The following is a 19004-nucleotide window of genomic DNA, read 5'->3' as shown; positions in this document are numbered from 1 at the left end:
ACAAGACAAGACCAACTGCACAAATAAGCCAACAAATATTAGTAAGATAAAATATGGAACAGTAAATGACAATGTTCAATAGATCTTTTGTTTTGGATCAAGGTAGCTAGTTGACAGCAAAGGTGTCAGCTAGAGATGACTTGCAGAAGCTTGTCTACTTTGATGCTAATTAGCATTTCTGAATCTGAGAGTAAATAGAGATGATTATATTGCTAAAAGTTCCCTTGTCCGAGAGACATTTACATGGTTATCAAAACGTCATGCCAGGGTACGCCTACACGAAACACATACCTTATTTGAAGTGGTTCTAAGATCCCATATGGGAAAAATGTATGGTTAAAAAAAGATTGGAACCATTTCCGTGTAAAACCGCTAGGTTTTATGGCTATTATGACGCATCAACTGGGGCTCTATAGATTAGGAGCCTAGTTATCAAGGTCTCAAACATTCCTCTACCTTATCAGGCTCTTTAATCCTGAAGCTACTATGGTAACATTTGTACCACTGGCATTTTGGTTTAAGTGGCTCTGCCAATATCCATCTCTTTCACTACATTGAGGTCAAACATATTCAAAGGGACTAGAGACAAAGGATTAATTACAAAGTGATTGTTTATTGACATTCGTGTACAGTGATATGAGTACATGGAGCGAAAGCACAGCCTGAGTATTTAGTGACCTGTCATCAAACCAAATTTGATCATGAAACATGTCTTTCAAAATGTCACAATTCTGAAAGACAAAGTCCTACAGGACAAGGAAAGTTAAAAAGGAGAGGACAAAGTACCAATTTCCATAAGAGGGAGCCTTTTATCAAGTCATATCAACAAGGTATAGATGCTAATGCTAATCAATATCACAACCTTTCTGCCAGTTTTTGACTGATGATTGGAAGATCTACTGTTACCTTGCTGTTCCCAAGGGGATATAACATGAAAAATAAATAGGCAAATAAAAATATAGATTTTTTTTTAATCACAAAAATAAGGTACTCAAACTGTAGTACAGTTAGATTGAATTATCGGTGCATTATTTATTTGAATGCTCTGATCAAGCTCTGGTCTTAAATATTTGAATAGTTAATGCACTTAAACAACGTACATAGATCATTTAGAATAATTTAAGGGTAATATTGAATAATTTAAGAGCAATATTAATTTAATAAATATTCTCATATTATAGGATCGATCATACCAAGTGATGACCAGGATATTCTATGGATAAAATTCTTCATAAAGCCATTCAAAATAGACTACTGAATTACATATTTTTAAAAAATACAATGCTAGACAATTCAAACAAAATGACTTATTCTCTACATGACACATTTGTATGTCCCAAATGGCTGCCCAACCCCTATATAGTGCACAACTTTTGAGAGGGCCTGGTCAAAAGTAGTGCACTACATAGGGAAAAGGGTACCATTTGGTATGCAGACATTCTCTGTGTCTTCGACCATTAAGGATGCAATTCCTACGTCAACAACTTGAATAAACAACAATTTTCACCAGTCAATACCAACATAGAAGATGGATAGATTGGGTTCCCACTAGATGGCCAAACTGCAAAATTGTCTATATCATAAAAATGTATGAAACAAAACATTTTTAAGGTTAGGGTTAGGCATAAGGTTAGCAGTGTGGATAAGGTTAGAGTCACGGTTAGGTTTAAAATCTGATTTTAAGAATAGAACTAGACAGGGCTCCTGACTTTGCAACTTGGCCAGATAGTGACGAAAGAGAAAGTGGTCAAGGTTACATTTACAGTGCAAAGGGAAGGAAGACAACACCAACATTTCCCCACAAATTCTAAATGAACAAAGCCATTTTGAAATACAATTCAAAATCATGAAAAATATAAAAAAGGTACTAAATGAAGGCAGAAGTAACAAAAACTATGTACACATGGGGGGGGGGGGGGGGCACATAAAAGTCCTGTTTTTGAAAGCATTTCAATTCCTATGCCATCATTATAAAAACACCTAAACAATACTGGACAATGTTTACCAAACAAAACATTCAAATTAGTTTTCCACCTTATGGTCCTGAAGAGAAACCATAATATTACATCAACCGCTTTGACAAAAAAATAAAAATAAAAACATGATAGAAAAAAAACAACAGTACTTATGAAACAAAACTAACAAGAATCTTCTATGCTCCCTGAATTTTTTTTTTGTTTTTGTAGTAGCCCTGGTTCTTTCCATACAAATATTATACTATGATCATAGTACAACAGCTGTAGCTTCAATCATGGACAATCTACAGTATTTTACAGTATAACTAGGGGCCATTTAGGGCTGCTTTTCCTGAAACCGATTAATACTGGTTCAGGACTAAAAAGCACAGTCAATTGAGACTCTTCATTGAAATAGCTTTTTAGTCTAGACCGCGGTATTCAAACTTTTTCAGCGGGGACCCCTTTTTTCTTTTGTCAGAATTTCTGGCGACTCCACCCCACCCTAAATCTAATGACGCAACCTGAAAATCTGTCAATTTCGATTTTTACATAAACAAATAACCTTAAATTGATGATATTTTCATATTTTATCAAAATAATAAATTGAATTAATAAAATGAGATTTTTCTAATTATGTTTCTCAAAAAAACGTTTTGAGGCAATATACAATCCTCATTTTCTGGCCAACCTCCCCAAAAAAACACGACTGCAATTCCCTCTGACTTTGAATACCTCTGGTATAGGACTATGCCTAATCTGTGTTCTGGAAACTGCCATTTAGTGTCCATCCTTTCAATGAAAATGTTAAAAACAAAGGGCGAGACCCCAAGATTAATTGTCAACACTAGACCAGGACAGAAAGGGATGTTCAACATGATGTTACACTCCATCAAAGTTGCACAGTGCCTCACAGTACAGAATTTACCTCTATGGTTGAGATCTCCCAGTCAGCGTTTGGGCTTAAATTGCAAAGCCCATGGTCCGAATGACAAGGGTATTATTTATGGTGTGAGCTCAATGACACTGCAAGGCTGACAAGAGAACTCTCAGAGCTTAGCCTTTCACATTCTAATCTTAGCCTTGTACAAGTTACATCATCACCTGGGTCTCTACAGTTCCTCTCACAGTACAGGAACTGTGACTCTAATAAGCCTCCTACTGCCACGATGCGGCAAAAACCATTGCACCACTGCATCGGCGTCTCCAATAGTAGGTGTGATTCATTAACACATAGCTGGTGTCACAGAGGCAATAACTCATGGAGGCATAGTTTGGTAACTTTCTTGGGCGGGAGATTCAGACAACTGTGTGCAGTAAGTACACCCAGGCTGGCCATGGACTCAGAACAGTGAAGGAATTCCTAAAAAAGCACCTGTTCATCCACTCTGAGGAAAACAGTGATGCCCTTATGATGATAAAGCAATTGGTGAAACATGCATGAAACATGCTTTTTAAATGTAACAATGGGAATAAAAAATGTTTTGGTCTTGTCACTGAATGGTCGTCGGGAGTCAAGGTGATTTCAGGAAATGCTCTGCGATGATTGATAGGACAAGATTAAGGTCTGGAGAGACTTACGATTTTTAGCGGGTCACCGCCGATGTCACTTCCTCTGATGTCAGAGGTGGCGGGCTGTGGGTGGCAGCCGGTGGAGCAAGCCCCTCCCCTGCATAGTGTCAGCCTCAGTCTTTGGAGCTGGAATAGTCTTATGGGGAAGATTAAACTGATGAGACCATGAGGTGGACAAAGTGTGGGGGGGGGGGGTCGTAGAACAGGCTGGAGCCAAGGTCTTCACTGTTGCATACATGTTGGTTTATGTACAATGTCTCTGGTGAGTGATGCAGTGCATGCAAGTTTTAATACGTTTGATCCCTCTTTTTCAAACCACTCCTCAGGTACGTATTGTAAGAAAACAACAACTGAGGATGCCATTTGTCCAGAGTTAATATTTGTACGTAAAAATAAACCAAGTTTGTTAGTAGGGTGCCAAAGGAAGTCAGTCAGTGGTCAGTGCCAGTGGTTAGTCTCACTCCAGGCCAAAGGTACTGGTCTCCTCCACAGCAATCAGTAGTTTCTCATACAGCATGGTGTAGGAGGGGTAAGGTGGAAGGTCCAGGCGGTTGAAGCACGTGTGAGCCCTGAAAGAGAGGAGAGGAGCGAGTCTGAATGAGACCCCAATATGATATGATTGGTCTATTAATAACGTCCCATATGATGTGTTCATACCGTAAGTCCAGGGTTGTGGGTTTTATTCTTGCATGGGCCACATACACTATATAGGTGGTTAACTGTAAATCTGACTCGTGGAAATTGTTTATCTCTTCCACCAATCATGAGAAAGCCCTAGGTTGAAATGTTATTCGCTAGCCATGCCATTCTCTTCTCCAACCTCAGCCTTATTTAGCTTCCTTACTGCTGACACTGTGCTTCCTACACAATGATAAACACTACCACTTCCTCTCCTCCACAGCGAAATGGGAGCCCTCTCCTTTCTGCTGACTTAGTTAGCTTTAAATGAGATCTTCTCCCGTTTGCCAAATAAATGTCCAATGCAGGTCTAACAAGGTGAAAGGTATAAAGCAAATACTGTACAGGCATCAAATATAGTTGTGTTTGCAATGCAACCAATTCAGAGGGATCCATGAAAATTGGAATATGAAAATAGAAGTAGGCCTAGGGGGTGTGTAAGGATTCAGTACTATAGTCGGTACTCATTTCAGCAAATTGAACTTCATATCACGTCTGGCACTAGTGAGTGACCATAATCACGTGTGTGTTCCACACTCGGCAGCTCGCCTGGCTTTAGACATCAGCGACACATAGTGTTGTAGAAGCAATGTATACTGTGTGACCTGGGTGGTGTTCATTATAAGGCACACGTAGCAAAACATTTTGCAATGGAAAATATACACAGGGATTTGTCATCAGATAGTAGGCTACATCCCTGTTTCCCTCTGTTTGGTACCTACTGAACATGACCCAGCCACTTCTCCATCAACAACTCTTTTCACACAAGCAAGAAACCACATGCTAGTGGCGGTTATACGCTAGTAGAAAACACACTAATAGAAGTGACTTTTATGAACCTTTTGCTAGACTACGTACAATTTACACATTCGTGTTGAAATGACGAATAACGTTATCTGCTTCCAACGCAATTGTTTCAAACTCTAGAAGATTGTCTAAACCAAATATCTTCACCAAGTTTGAGAACAAGGTGGGGGTGTGAGTGTGAGAAGTATTTTTTCCAATGGTTATACCTCTCTGTAAAGCTGGCTGGCACTAAGAGCTGATTACAAGGTAGATCTCTAAATGTAATGGTTGAGTAAATACCAGCAGCCGTTTCGTTCCTTCCCCACATGGGTAACGTAAGCCTTGATACCACACTCAACCAGCTGTCCATATGAAGACAATGTATAAAAAAAAAAGAGAGGAAGAGAGATAGAGAGCTGGTTACATCCGTCCTGTGGGTGAGAATAGAATGGTTGCACTATGAAAATGTTGGATTACATGACAATATCATGTGGTCTGAATGAGAGCGCCTCAGGTAAGGGAAGTAAAATCGGGAGATCGGGACTATGCCTGAAATGGGCAAATGTTTTTGTTTGAGTGACCACCTAATTTCCAATGACAGCTGACTGAGTGCATTTCTGTGGTGTTGATTTTGCAATTTGAGAATTGTCACTGGCAGATAAAATAGTATTAGTTTCAAAATAGATCATCTCATTGATGGAATGGTAAAAGCCCGTTTTTTTGTGACTTTTCTTTGTGTCCAGGACAAAACATTTGCTGCTGTATGGGGTCTCATGCACACACTAACAAACAAAAAACAAAAGCTGCCTTTCAGCCAGGAAATTTTTTTGACAAGGCCATTAACAATACCGAATAAGAAAGAACTGTCCCAAAGTTGGGATTGCAGTCTGTTCTATGTTCTAACGGAGGTCAAATTGGCTGTATTTACACAGGCAGCCCAATGCCGATCTTTTTCTACTAATTTGTCTTTTGACCAATCAGATTAGATCTGTGTAAACGTAGCCTTACTCTCTCGACACCCTTCTGTATAATTCTGGCCCTTCTTTGGACACTGTTAACAACCCTCCAGGCAAGCTTCAATGCCATACTACACTCCTTCCGTGGCCTTCAATTGCTCTTAAATACAAGGAAAATTAAATGCATGCTCTTCAACCGATCACTGCCTGCACCTGCCCGCCTGTCCAACATCACTACTCTGGACGGCTCTGACTTAGAATACGTGGACAACTACAAATACCTAGGTGTCTGGTTAGACTGTAAACTCTCCTTCCAGACCCACATCAAACATCTCCAATCCAAAGTTAAACCTAGAATTGGCTTCCTATTTCGCAACAAAGCATTCTTCACTCATGCTGCCAAACATACCCTTGTAAAACTGACCATCCTACCAATCCTCGACTTCGGCGATGTCATTTACAAAATAGCCTCCAACACTCTACTCAACAAATTGGATGCAGTCTATCACAGTGTCATCCGTTTTGTCACTAAAGCCCCATATACTACCCACCAATGAGACCCGTACGCTCTCGTTGGCTGGCCCTCGCTTCATACTCGTCGCCAAACCCACTGGCTCCATGTCATCTACAAGACCCTGCAAGGTAAAGTCCCCCCTTATCTCAGCTCGCTGGTCACCATAGCATCACCCACCTGTAGCACGCGCTCCAGCAGGTATATCTCTCTGGTCACCCCCAAAACCAATTCTTTCTTTGGCCGCCTCTCCTTCCAGTTCTCTGCTGACTGGAACGAACTACAAAAATCTCTGAAACTGGAAACACTTATCTCCCTCACTAGCTTTAAGCACCAACTGTCAGAGCAGCTCACAGATTACTGCACCTGTACATAGCCCATCTATAATTTAGCCCAAACAACTACCTCTTCCCCTACTGTATTCATTTATTTATTTTGCTCCTTTGCACCCCATTATTTTTATTTCTACTTTGCACATTCTTCCACTGCAAATCTACCATTCCAGTGTTTTACTTGCTATATTGTATTTACTTTGCCACCATGGCCTTTTTTTGCCTTTACCTCCCTTATCTCACCTCATTTGCTCACATCGTATATAAACTTGTTTCTACTGTATTATTGACTGTATGTTTGTTTTACTCCATGTGTAACACTGTGTCATTATATGTGTCGAACTGCTTTGCTTTATCTTGGCAAGGTCGCAATTGTAAATTAGAACTTGTTCTCAACTTGCCTACCTGGTTAAATAAAGGTGAAATAAAATAAATAAATAAAAATAATAGCCCAGTCAGATAAGCTGATGATATATATATTTTTTTAAAGCAGACAGTTCTTTTAATTTCCTTGAAAAATATCCTTGCTACAGTCCTTCCTATGAGGCGAAATACTATTTATTTTGCTCAAATGTCTGTCCCTAAATAGGGCGTGGCTACCTGCTTTAATAATTCTAAATGGCCACATTTAGCATGCGTTTCCAATGGACCTTATAAGTGTGACAAGTTACAGTACATTTGACCCTTGAACTAGGTTTACTGTACTATTTCCCAGTGTGCACAGAAGTCAATTCAACATCTATTCCAAGTTGGTTCAATGTAATTTCATTCAAATGATGTGGAAGCAATGTTGATTCAACCAGTGTGTGGTTAGTGGAATGTCTTTCTGGATATTTTCATCTCCTTGTAGTGGAATAATTACATTAGTCAATGAAATGACCTCTTTATTCTAGAATAAAACACCCAAAACAGTGAACTCTGCCTCTAAGAATCATGAGTCTGCTTATGCCGTAGTGGTCAAAAAATACTTACAATGTAGTTTGCTTTTATTAAGAGTTGATACTAGTTGATTATAAGAATAAAACTTGTCCGGGAGAGATATGATTCTTATAAGAGGATTCAATTCCAAACTATATATTTATTAATATGTTGGTATATTTTCTATCCAGTACCTGGGTAGTGAGGTGACCTTGCCCCACTTCTCGATGCAGAAGCGTCGTAGGCCGTTGCTTCCCCGTAGGGCAGCGAAGCCTTCGTATGGAACACTGGAGGTGCCCGTCACAAACTGTAGCAGCCGCAGTCTCTGCTCGTTGTTGAAGCGTTCCACCGCGCCCCAGAACCACCGCATCACTATGTGGCCATCATGGTAACCTGGGGAAGGAGTCATTAGGATTCATTGGTGAGGTCAGTGTAGGTGGAACTGACTGGTACACAACCCTGGTTATCCCTCACTGCGTTGTGTTCTGCATCAACCGTACACACATGTGGTTGCTACACACTGATGGTGAAATGGATTGAGTCAACCCCTTACTTAGTGTTTGAGAAATGAGCTCATTAACTGCAAGTCATTGTCATTACTATTAATACTGTGGACCGAGAAGCTAGCTCCCATTCTGAGAGCAAAGGTAATGTTCACCACTTTCTGTTCCATTATGAAAGTTTTCACTTTAAATTACAAACTGCAATCTAAACAGGGCGCTGTTTGCTTTGGAGGCTGTGGTGAGAAGGGTCACTGCAGGCTTTCCAGTCCGGCTTGTGATCCAATCCATCCACAGCAAACTGACGTCTTTGCCAAACGAAAGAGCAAACAGCTCCAATTGTGCAGATGATGAGTTTGGCCAATTAAGAGCTTAGCCATAATGAGAACCAGATGAGCAGCCTGGCAGCTGGAGCACGGCCTTCTGGGTGATTAATGAGTTATGGACGTTTATGGGCATTTCGGGGCTTGCCGGACCCTCCGCCACATCTGTCTGTTCAAAGGAGGCAGAGAGAAATTGCAACGGCGCTCATGATGTGGCCGTAATCAGTTACAGACGCACACTCTCTTATGTCAGGTGACATGGTGCGTATGCGCTAATGAGGCCGTGAGACGGATGTTCCGGCATGTTCTACTTGGCGTTGACCGCTCTGTGTCATTACTGCACTGTACCAGGTCTGTCAGTTGACTCTAGTACTTTGTGATGCAGAAAGGGACACATTGGTTTATGCTTCCAAAAACGTAGGCTTTACATTAAACAGCATGACTGTCAGTGACAGCTTTTCAACCATCACTTGGTCTTTGTCAGTCTTTTTACATTACTACTTTCTTTCCTCCCCTGTGTGGTCTGCAGCACTGTCCGTTTCAGTTTGAACTCTTAGGGGAAAAAAGGTGCTATCAAGGTTCCAAATGAGTTCTTCGGCTGTGCCCATAGGAGAACCCTTTTTGTTTCCAGGTAGAAACCTTTTTGGGTTCCATGTAGAACCCTCTAGGAAAAGGGTTCTACATGGAACCCAATAGGGTTCTTCAAATGGTTCTCCTATGGGGACAGCTGAAGAACACTTTTAGGTTCTTGATAGCATCTTTTTTTCTCAGAGTCAATAGTACATGTTTTACTTTCGGGAAACAAAACATTTTCCTTGGACACTTCACAAGATGACTATCCTAGAACAGAAATAGAAGTACTCAGATATCTGCATTGATTTTTACTTTCTCACCTCCTCTGTACTCTGTGTTGGTCCTCCAGTCGTTTAGGTCGATCTCAGCCGTCCCTGCAATGACCAGCTCCAGCTCTCTGGCATCAAACACCGACACCAGACGAGAGTCTACCACCTGGGGCCAGAGGAGGGTTGGAGAGGGGATTAGGGATGTCAATAGATTGCCTGCTGTTCCACAAATGAATGGAATTCACTTGGCAATGGTGAGATGGAATAATGTCTCTGACACTTCCTCTAGAGACCATACCTTCCTTTGGCATTTACAGATCGAGAGGGACTGGATAGGTGTAAGCATCATGATAATGGGGAGGTTCCGCCATATTGCTTATACCCATCCTATTCTTTCAGATCTGCAAACACTGAGGGGTTAGTAGGGGTCAAAGGCCATGTGGGGTATTCTAGGTTTGTGCTGTACCTCATAGAATCCTCGGACCAGGGCCTCAGTCTGCTGCACCACCCCGCGCTCTACCCTCCACTTGGCCATGCGCTCAATGTACTCCTTCTTGTTCTTCTCCGTCACCTGAAGGTTGGAGCCACCCGACTTTAGCTCCCGCTCCGTCACCTGACAGAGGAAATGACAAACAGGAAATTATGTCAGAGAACTGTATTTATGAAGGGAGTGTGGTGTTGGGATCATTTTGGGCTAAAATAACTTTTGCTTCTTTGACCTCCCAACAAAAGATGTACTCTGGTGTGGTGGGCAGATGTTAACTTCGAAATGAAACTTTAAAGTGAAACTTCCAACACATTTCATTCTGTCCTGGGCAGAAGAATATAATAATTTATTGATAAAGTACTCCATTTCCCCAAGTTACAACGTACTACAAAGTGCCAGGTCAGGCTAAGCAGAGACAGTCAAAGCCCTAGTGCCTCGTGGCCTACCTCATCCCTGAGACTGATCCCTGAGACTGATCCCTGAGACCGACCCCTAACAGACTAACTCCTAACTGAGACTGACCTGGCCAAAGACCTCCTCATTGACGGTGAAGGTGAGGTCCAGGATGTCAGTGATGTCATTGTCCTTCATCCACTGGAGACTCTGATGGAACTCCTCATCCAGATACTCCAGATCACTCAGGTCTGTGGATCTGTGAGAACATCACACATTGACTGGTTGACTGATTGATATGATCTTACAGTAGGATTCCTTTTAGTTGATGTGTAGCATGATGCAATGTTAGTACAGATACATTGTACGGGGAGAGGAGTGTGTGAGGTAATTGTACAGGGAGAGTTGTGAGTCGGGTAGATTGTGGCACAAGACGTGTGTGTGTGTGTAGGGTGAAGAGAGGTAATTGAGGTACAGAAGTAAGAATGTGTAGGCTAGATTATGGTACAGGGTGGTCAAGCAAAAGGGTGGTCAATGCACTCACAGTCTGAGGAGGGCCTTGTAGAAGGGTCGTGTGAAGAAGGCATCCAGCAGATACTGGTGGATCAGGGCCAGGCCTAGAATACGCCCACTGAAGCGGAACCTAGGAAGGAAAGGAGACGAGGAGAGGAATCCACTTTAGACTATTGAGAGGCAGACCATGGTCTTGGACAGGACAAGCTGCATAAACCTGTCTTCGTCTTCCAAAGGTAAAAACTGTGGAAAAGCGCTATCAACTGTTCAGGAAAGGGTATATTCACAAGGAATGAAGGATGTTGTTGGTTAATGGTATAATTGACACTAATTTACATTCAACTTGTGACTGGTAATTAATGACTCGGCAGAGTGCCATCTGCCAAGCTATAAACTTTACCCTCATTGGTTCAAGTCCAGCGTCCAATGACAGGCTAATTGGAATGCTATTGCAACCATTTTGTGTCCATGAAGTAGTTTAATTTCCGGTGACAATGAACGGAGCTCACAAGGCTAGATTTCCACTAAGAGTAAAACAGGGAATATTACAGGGTGTTGGCTACATTTCACAGCTTAAATCAGTTTCTCCTTTATAGGTTTAGTTTTTCAGTCTATGCTATTACACTAGTCATTTGCCTGAGTACACAAGTAATTTGCGCTGTTGAAAACCAACAATCCTTGTACTATTCCCCACTGCTTCAGGGTTGACACAGATGGTAAATACATCATACTGGTACATCATACCATGTTTACTAGAGTGTCATCATTATGTTTGTGTCAAGGGGAATATTAAACGATGCTTGGTTTTACATGACTCCCCTAGTCCCACCAATAAAATGCTAACGAGCGATATTAACCCTAGACAATTTGATGACCTACACCAGTTGCACGGTGATCATAAACTCCTTGGTGCTCCTTGGCTAAAGATGCACAGAAACCAACTGTAAAACATCTGGTTTTATTTGTATTTTTATTCATTAATAGTCTCTTGGCTAAGCCTCCCTTAAAGAAGAGATTCATATCTCATTGGCTGCATTTATATTTTTCCCAATTATTATAGGTCTCTCTTTAAGCAGTGTTATGGTGTCTCTCTTGTCATGATGTGTGTTTTGTCCTGTATTTTTTTTATCCCCCGTCCCCGCAGGAGGACATTTGCCTTTTGGTAAAACAAATAAGAATTGGTTCTTAACTGACTTGCCTAGTTAAATAAAGATTAAATTAATCTGATTGGTCAATAACCAATTAGTGGCAAAATATCAGATTTGGGCTACCTGTGTAAACACAGACAATAGATCACCTGGTTAAATACCTGTATAAAAAAGTAAAAATTACGATAATATGCTCTCTCAGGGTATCAGTCCTCACCATTCCAGATGGTTCTCAACAAAGGCAGACATGGGGCTGATCTGGACGGTGTAAGTGTCGTTGGCTGAGTACTCAAACAGGCCGTAGTAAGGGTTGAATAGCTCTTGGGACAACAGGAAGAAGAACTCCCTGGAGGGGCCGCTGTAGTCCAGCCTAGAGACGGGGGACATGGGGGATGTAGTTTTAAAAATACGGCAATGGGATCAATCCCACATGCACATGCTTCCATGCACATACATGCACACACAAACACAAACACACACACGCTTACCCCTCCTCTCCCAGGAAGGTGATGTAGAGCTTGTTCCTCTGCAGCTCCTTGCGGGAGTAGGCCATCACCTGGTTGAAGGTGCCCTCCAACAGGTGGTCTCTTCTGATGATCAGTCTGGGACAATAATTAAATGATTAGCAAACTACAGTTCCTGTACAGACATGCTTATCTCCTCTCATCACATCATCTTACTGGGTCTTCTAGAGCTATTCAGAACATTTAAGATAGAAATTCAGACATAATCCACAATGCTACATGGTAGAGAATCATCTACTGTTTCTATCTCTAGTTGTAGTTTCTGCTTGCAACATCTTGCAATATCCTTGACATATAATTACCACCAGAGGGTGGGTATCAGCATATACACTCACACACACACACACACACACACACACACACACACACACACACACACACACACACACACACACACACACACACACACACACACACACACACACACACACACACACACATACACACACACACACACACACACACACACACACACACACACACACACACACACACACACACACACACACACACACACACACACACACACACACACACACACAGAGACACAGACACAGACACAGAGAGACTTACTTGATCTTCCCTGGTCCCTGGCCATAGCCCTTAGCTTCCAGCTTCCTGTAAAAGTTACGCAGTTTGGCTTCAAAGTCTCTGCGGTATGGAGCCGGAGCTCGGGCCCTCTGTAAGCCTGCCAACACACACAAACACACAAGCACACACACAGAGTGAGCGATAGCCATAATTTACATCTAAGCTAATACAACTGCAATCAATACCTTATACATACATAATTCATGGGCCTCAAGGCCCAGTGAAAAACACAGGCACTTATGGGCAGTTGTTAAGAGTTCAAAACCTTCCCCACTAGTGTAGCTGAGCCAGTGATCATCCTTGTTGTTGTATTTTTTGGGGGTCACGTTTTGATGCTTGAAGCACTTCCACATCCCTAAGTGACTGTATTCACCATCTAATGGACAGTGTATATCCGACCAGCGGTGGAATATGATGCCACAGTGATCCATCAGTCAACACATTTTTTGACATGACTTGAAGCTAGCCTGAGTCAGGCCAGCCTCAGTTCAACAGAGCAAGGGAGGAGAAAAGTACTACTCAGATGCATGCACCAATCTGGGCCTACCATCACTTCACACGCACTCGCAGGGAAAGTCTCTTCGCAAGATTACATTTGACATTTTTGACCCTTAGTGCCGTGTCCTCCCACTTCAACGATCGTCTGTGAGCCTACACCAGACCTGCTCCTCAACTAAAATGGAACTGATCCACTGCAGGACTGAGCGTTTCTGTTGCAGCGCCGTCCCAGCCATGGTCCACCTGCTGAACAGTTGACGATTAACATAACTTTCTGTTGTTTACTGTATTTTAATTTGTATTGCCAATTGTAATATTCAAATTTAAGTTCTATTCACAATGAAGCATGTTGCTGACATTTGTACAATGTTCTGTTGAAAAAGCAGTCAAAAAAACTTCTCTCTCAACAAAGACCAAAGGGAGAGAAAATGCAGCATCATTCCAATCCAGGTTTGCCTCCCTCCTGCTGTGGCCCTGCTCCCATTCATCCATTAATAGCTCCTCTGCTCTCCTCAAAAATAATAAGAACCCCTGACACCTCCTCATGGCCTCTTAACGACTCTATCAGCTGATTAACGCTGCATGGCCATGCTCTAATGTAGCACAGCAGGGCCTTTCATGGGGAGTGATGATCGTATTGTGAGGATGCTAGCTGTTAGCTGCTAGCCTAGCACCAAAGATATTTACAACTAACCCAAGATATACTGAACAAAAATAGAAACACAACATGCAACAATTTCAACGATTTTACTGCGTTGCAGTTCATGTATGGAAATCAGTCCATTGAAATGAATTCATTCGGCCTTAATCTATGGATTTCACATGGCTGGGCAGGGGTGCAGCCATGGGTGCCCCTGGGAGGACATAGGACCACCCACTGGGGAGCCAGGACCTGCCAATCAGAATGATTTTTTTCCCCCACAAAAGTGCTTTATTACAGAGAGAGATACTCCTCAGTTTCAACAGCTGTCCGGGTGGCTGGTCTCAGACAATCCTGCAGGTAAAGAAGCCGGATGTGGAGGTTCTGGGCTGGTGTGGTTACACGTGATCTGCGGTTGTGAGGCCGGTTGGATGTACTGCCAAATTCTCTAAAACGACTTTGAAGGTGGCTTATGGCAGAGAACATAAAATTCTATGGCAACAGTTCTGGTGGACATTCCTGTAGTCACCATGCTATTTGCACTCATCCCTTAAAACTTGAGACATCTGTGGCATTATGTTGTGTGACATTTTATTGGCCTTTTATTGTCCCCAGCACAAGTGGCACCTGTGTAATGATCATGCTGTTTAATCAGCTTCTTGATATACTACACCTGTCAGTTGGCAAAGGAGAAACACTCACTAACAGGGATGTAAACAAATGTGTGCACAAACATTTCAGAGAAATAAGATTTTTGTGAGGCGTATGGAACATTTCTGGGATCTTGAACATGAAACATGTGTCCAACACTTTACATGTTGCAATTATATTTTTGTTTAGTATACTGTAGTTCATCTGTGTCGTTTTCAGTGGGAGCAAATTAAGGATAGTGGGCAAAGTCAAGTGAGATCCTATTGGCGTGTTTTAGCATGTTCAACGATTTTACAGTGGCAAGAAAAAGTATGTGAACCCTTTGGAATTATCTGGATTTCTGCATAAATTGGTCATCAAATTAGATCTGATCTTCATCTAAGTCACAACAATAGACAAACATGGTGTGCTTAAACTAATAACACACAAATTATAACATTTTTCTTGTCTATATTGAATACATCATTTAAACAGGTTGGAAGGTTGGAAAAAGTATGTGAATCCCTTGGCTAATTGGAGTCAGGAGTCAGCTAACCTGGAGTCCAATCAATGAGACTGGATTGGAGATGTTGGTTGGAGCTGCCTTGCCCTATAAAAAACACTCACAAAACTTGAGTTTGCTATTCACAAGAAGCATTGTCTGATGTGAACCATGCCTCGAACAAAAGAGATCTGAGAAAACCTAAGATTAGGAATTGTTGACTTGCATGAAGCTGGAAAGGGTTATAAAAGTATCTCTAATAGCCTTGATGTTCATCAGTCCACGGTAAGACAAATTGTCTATAAATGGAGAAAGTTCAGCACTGTTGCTATTCTCCTGCAAAGATGACTGCAAGAGCACAGTGCAGAATGTTTGATGAGGATAAGAATAATCCTAGAGTGTCAGCTAAAGACTTACAGAAATCTCTGGAAAATGCTAACATTTTTGTTGACGAGTCTACAATACGTAAAACACTAAACAAGAATGGTGTTCATGGGAGGACACCATCGAAGAAGCAATTGCTGTCAACAAAAAAAAAGTGAAGTTTGCAAAAGTGCACCTGGGTGCAAAATGTTCTGTGGACAGATGACACTACAGTTGAGTTGTTTGGAAGGAATACACAACACTATGTGTGGAGAAAAAAAGGTACAGCACACCAACATCAAAACCTCATCCCAACTGTAAAGTTTTGTATAATGGATGGTCCAAAATTCATCCTGACCGTTGTGCAGGTCTGACTACAGAAAACGTTTGGTTGAGGAGGTCAACCAGTTACTAAACCCACGGGTTCACATACCTTTTCATTCCTGCACTGTGAATGTTTACACTGTGTGTTCAATAAAGACATGAAAACATATAATTGTTTGTGTTATTAGTTTAAGCAGACTGTGTTTGTCTATTGCTGTGACCTAGATGAAGATCAGATCAAATTTTATGACCAATTTATGCAGAAATCCAGGTATTTCCAAAGGGTTCACATATTTTTTCTTGCCACTGTATCTGCACATTTCAAATAAGGAACACTCTCTGTGTAGCGTGTATGTGCAATAATTCAATTCGCCCTTGCACTACCTGTAATATATATTTAGAATTTAGCAAAGCTCCACGTCTACAAAACTTTGTGAACTCTGTTCGAAACAGATTCCAGCTTTGGGAACAGAGAACTGTATTGCGATCTGGCTTTTCTTCGATGAGAAAATCAGCAGATTGTCGGCCCAGTTCCACCTCGCTCCATACTCTCCCACTGCCGACCACTGGGCTTCCTCTATTGCTCTATGGTGTGATATTTAAGCAATAAGGGCCAAGGGGTTGTGGTCAATATACCATGGCTAAGGGCTGTTCTTATGCATGATGCAAACCGGAGTGCCTAGATACCACAAACCCCCAAGGTGCCTTATTGCTATTATAAAATGGTTACCAAGGTAATTAGAGCAGTAAAAATACATGTTTTGTCATACCCGTGGTATACGGTCTGATATACTACGGCAGTCAGCCAATCAGCATTCATGGCTCGAACCACTCAGTTTATAATGGATTCTATTTCACAGTGTAATTATTCATTCATAACTGGCTCTAGGAGCCCACAGTATGGTCTGACTGATATTTCATAGCCAGTGTAATTATGGGTATGTTATCTTTGTAAAGGCTGAGGATAGAATGTTGACACCATCAACCCAATTGCTCATTTAAATCACTCATTGTGGTTTGCATTGAGTGGTGCTTGGGCTTCATAATAGCTACTGTTCAAGAGGTGACTGGTTGTTTCCCTTAATGGGACTAATTCATAAGTGGCACTTGTTATGACTTGATTTCATGTGGTTCTAAGGATCCTGATTGGCTTAGGTCCTTAGTGCAGTCCGAGTGGTTACCCTCACTTAAATAAATGATGCCTATTCAGACATGGTTTGGGGTATTAAGTTAGGAGGGTTTGGTGGTGGCCCATGAGGCTAGAGCCCTGTACTTGATTAGCATACATGAGAGCTGATTGGCTGGTCAGTGAAGTTAAAAGTGAGGGAAGACCCACCTGGGGAGTTTTGTGGCGAGGATCCGGGTGAGCAGCGGGGCGAGAAGCTGTACCCCGGGTGAAAGGAGTGGGGTGGAACATAGGACATGATTTCCTCCTCAAACAAGCTGCAGGGGAGAGAGATTGACAGGGAGGGAGATAGGGAGAGAGGGAAAGTGAGGGAGGGAAAGTGAGGGAGGGAGAGCGTTAAAGGGATAGTTTACAAATTCGAAATGGTCCAAATGTTATGGACACCTAGAAAGTACAAAGTATCAAGTCTTTATTCCATTCCATTTCGTGAAGGAAATTATCCCTGCATTCTATACAGAAAACTGTCTGTCGATCATGTAGATTACAGGGTTTGCTCTCCTCACAAACATTGAAGACAGACTGTAACAAATACCAATTCTGTCAGGCTGGGTCTGTGAACTATAAACCCATCAAATTACGGCTGCTGGCTGGTCTGTGGACTATAAACCAATCACATTACGCCTGCTGGCTGCTGGTTTTGGGCATGGGTATATAGGCCTAAAGTAATACAGTGTGCCCATGTGAAGGGTGTAATCGGATTGGCTGTGAGACAGACAGTGAATGAGCCGTGGGACAAGATGCTCTGGGTTTACTGTAATCTAGCCAGCGTACGGCCAGCGGAGCCCCGCAGAACCAGCCAAAACAACCATCTAGTATCAACAACAACAGGGTAAACAAGACTACCTCAGTAGAATGACCAGGTCAGCATCACAAGACAGCTTCTCCACCCCCTGTGAACCTTCCGTCTTGATGTAGTGGATCTTCTCCCTGATTGGTTGACAGAGTGAGACCAGTCAAACATCCAGCCAAATTGTGACCTTAGAATTCTAAGGTTCTATCGGCAACAAGAGGATTCTGAGACTGGCTTTAAACAAAAACTCACTGTACTGCCCTCCAATTATGAGAGCCTGCCTGTTCACACTGACTCTGTTAATACTAAGAACTTCACCCGTACACAGGAAACGGGATCCCTTGTAGTCACACTTACAAACTACAACATAAAGGCTTTATAGGGCATTCATAAAATATAAAAAAAAAAAGGAATATATATAGTTCACAAATCATTTATAAACCAAGTCATAGTACATAAAAAGTGATATAAAAGGTTATTACCAAACGTATTTGTTCACAACGTAAACACAAAAAGGTAAAAATACAAACTCATGAAACAATTCATAAAGCAACAATAAGTCTTGCAAAATATATAATATATAGAAGATCACCTTAGTACATGGTTCCTGGCCAGGCTCGGCTGGCGCTCTTGAAGCATCTCAAAGATGTTTGGCTGGCGAAGGAATGCCACTATCTTGTCATTGTAAGCTGTGTTGATGGGGAGACAGAGGGGCATTTATTGAGATGACTCATGTATTGGAGGCAGCTCTGCAGACTGGAGACTTTACCACTAGCTGGTAAAGTCACAAAGTCAGAAAATCTGATTTGAAACTTAACCCTGACCTTAACCCTAGCCTTAACCACAATGCTAACCCTAACCTTAAATGCTGGAAACCTGATCATATTTTTACGATATAGACCATTTTTACTTTGCAGTTGGCCCACGTTAAGTTCTGCCTCCAGGGCAAGATTCATGACAATAAAGGTTAACCTGGACAGAGGGCAGGAAAGTGATGCGCAACACTATCTCTATCTATGATGGTTAAAACAAAGTGACCTTT

The 19004-nt window shown here is 41.9% G+C and overlaps 1 protein-coding gene across 1 annotated transcript in view; it reads right to left on the bottom strand.

Annotated features, from left to right (window-relative positions):
* Positions 1-593: 593 nt before the first annotated feature.
* Positions 594-19004, bottom strand: part of hecw1a (HECT, C2 and WW domain containing E3 ubiquitin protein ligase 1a) — a 73686-nt gene continuing 55275 nt past the window's right edge. Inside the window, exons 15-26 of the mRNA XM_031836139.1 lie at positions 18555-18651; positions 18016-18099; positions 17323-17429; positions 13012-13126; positions 12403-12516; positions 12132-12284; positions 10798-10896; positions 10383-10512; positions 9840-9986; positions 9425-9539; positions 7903-8101; positions 594-4096 (exon numbers count right to left, since the gene is read on the bottom strand). Of these exons, the coding sequence (XP_031691999.1) occupies positions 3985-4096; positions 7903-8101; positions 9425-9539; positions 9840-9986; positions 10383-10512; positions 10798-10896; positions 12132-12284; positions 12403-12516; positions 13012-13126; positions 17323-17429; positions 18016-18099; positions 18555-18651 (1472 nt within the window). The 3' untranslated portion in view covers positions 594-3984. The remainder of the gene's footprint in view (positions 4097-7902; positions 8102-9424; positions 9540-9839; positions 9987-10382; positions 10513-10797; positions 10897-12131; positions 12285-12402; positions 12517-13011; positions 13127-17322; positions 17430-18015; positions 18100-18554; positions 18652-19004) is intronic.

Source organism: Oncorhynchus kisutch, linkage group LG11 (genome assembly GCF_002021735.2).
Source record: "Oncorhynchus kisutch isolate 150728-3 linkage group LG11, Okis_V2, whole genome shotgun sequence".
In the NCBI taxonomy this organism is placed as follows: domain Eukaryota; kingdom Metazoa; phylum Chordata; class Actinopteri; order Salmoniformes; family Salmonidae; genus Oncorhynchus; species Oncorhynchus kisutch.
This window is presented reverse-complemented; position numbering and strand designations above follow the sequence as displayed.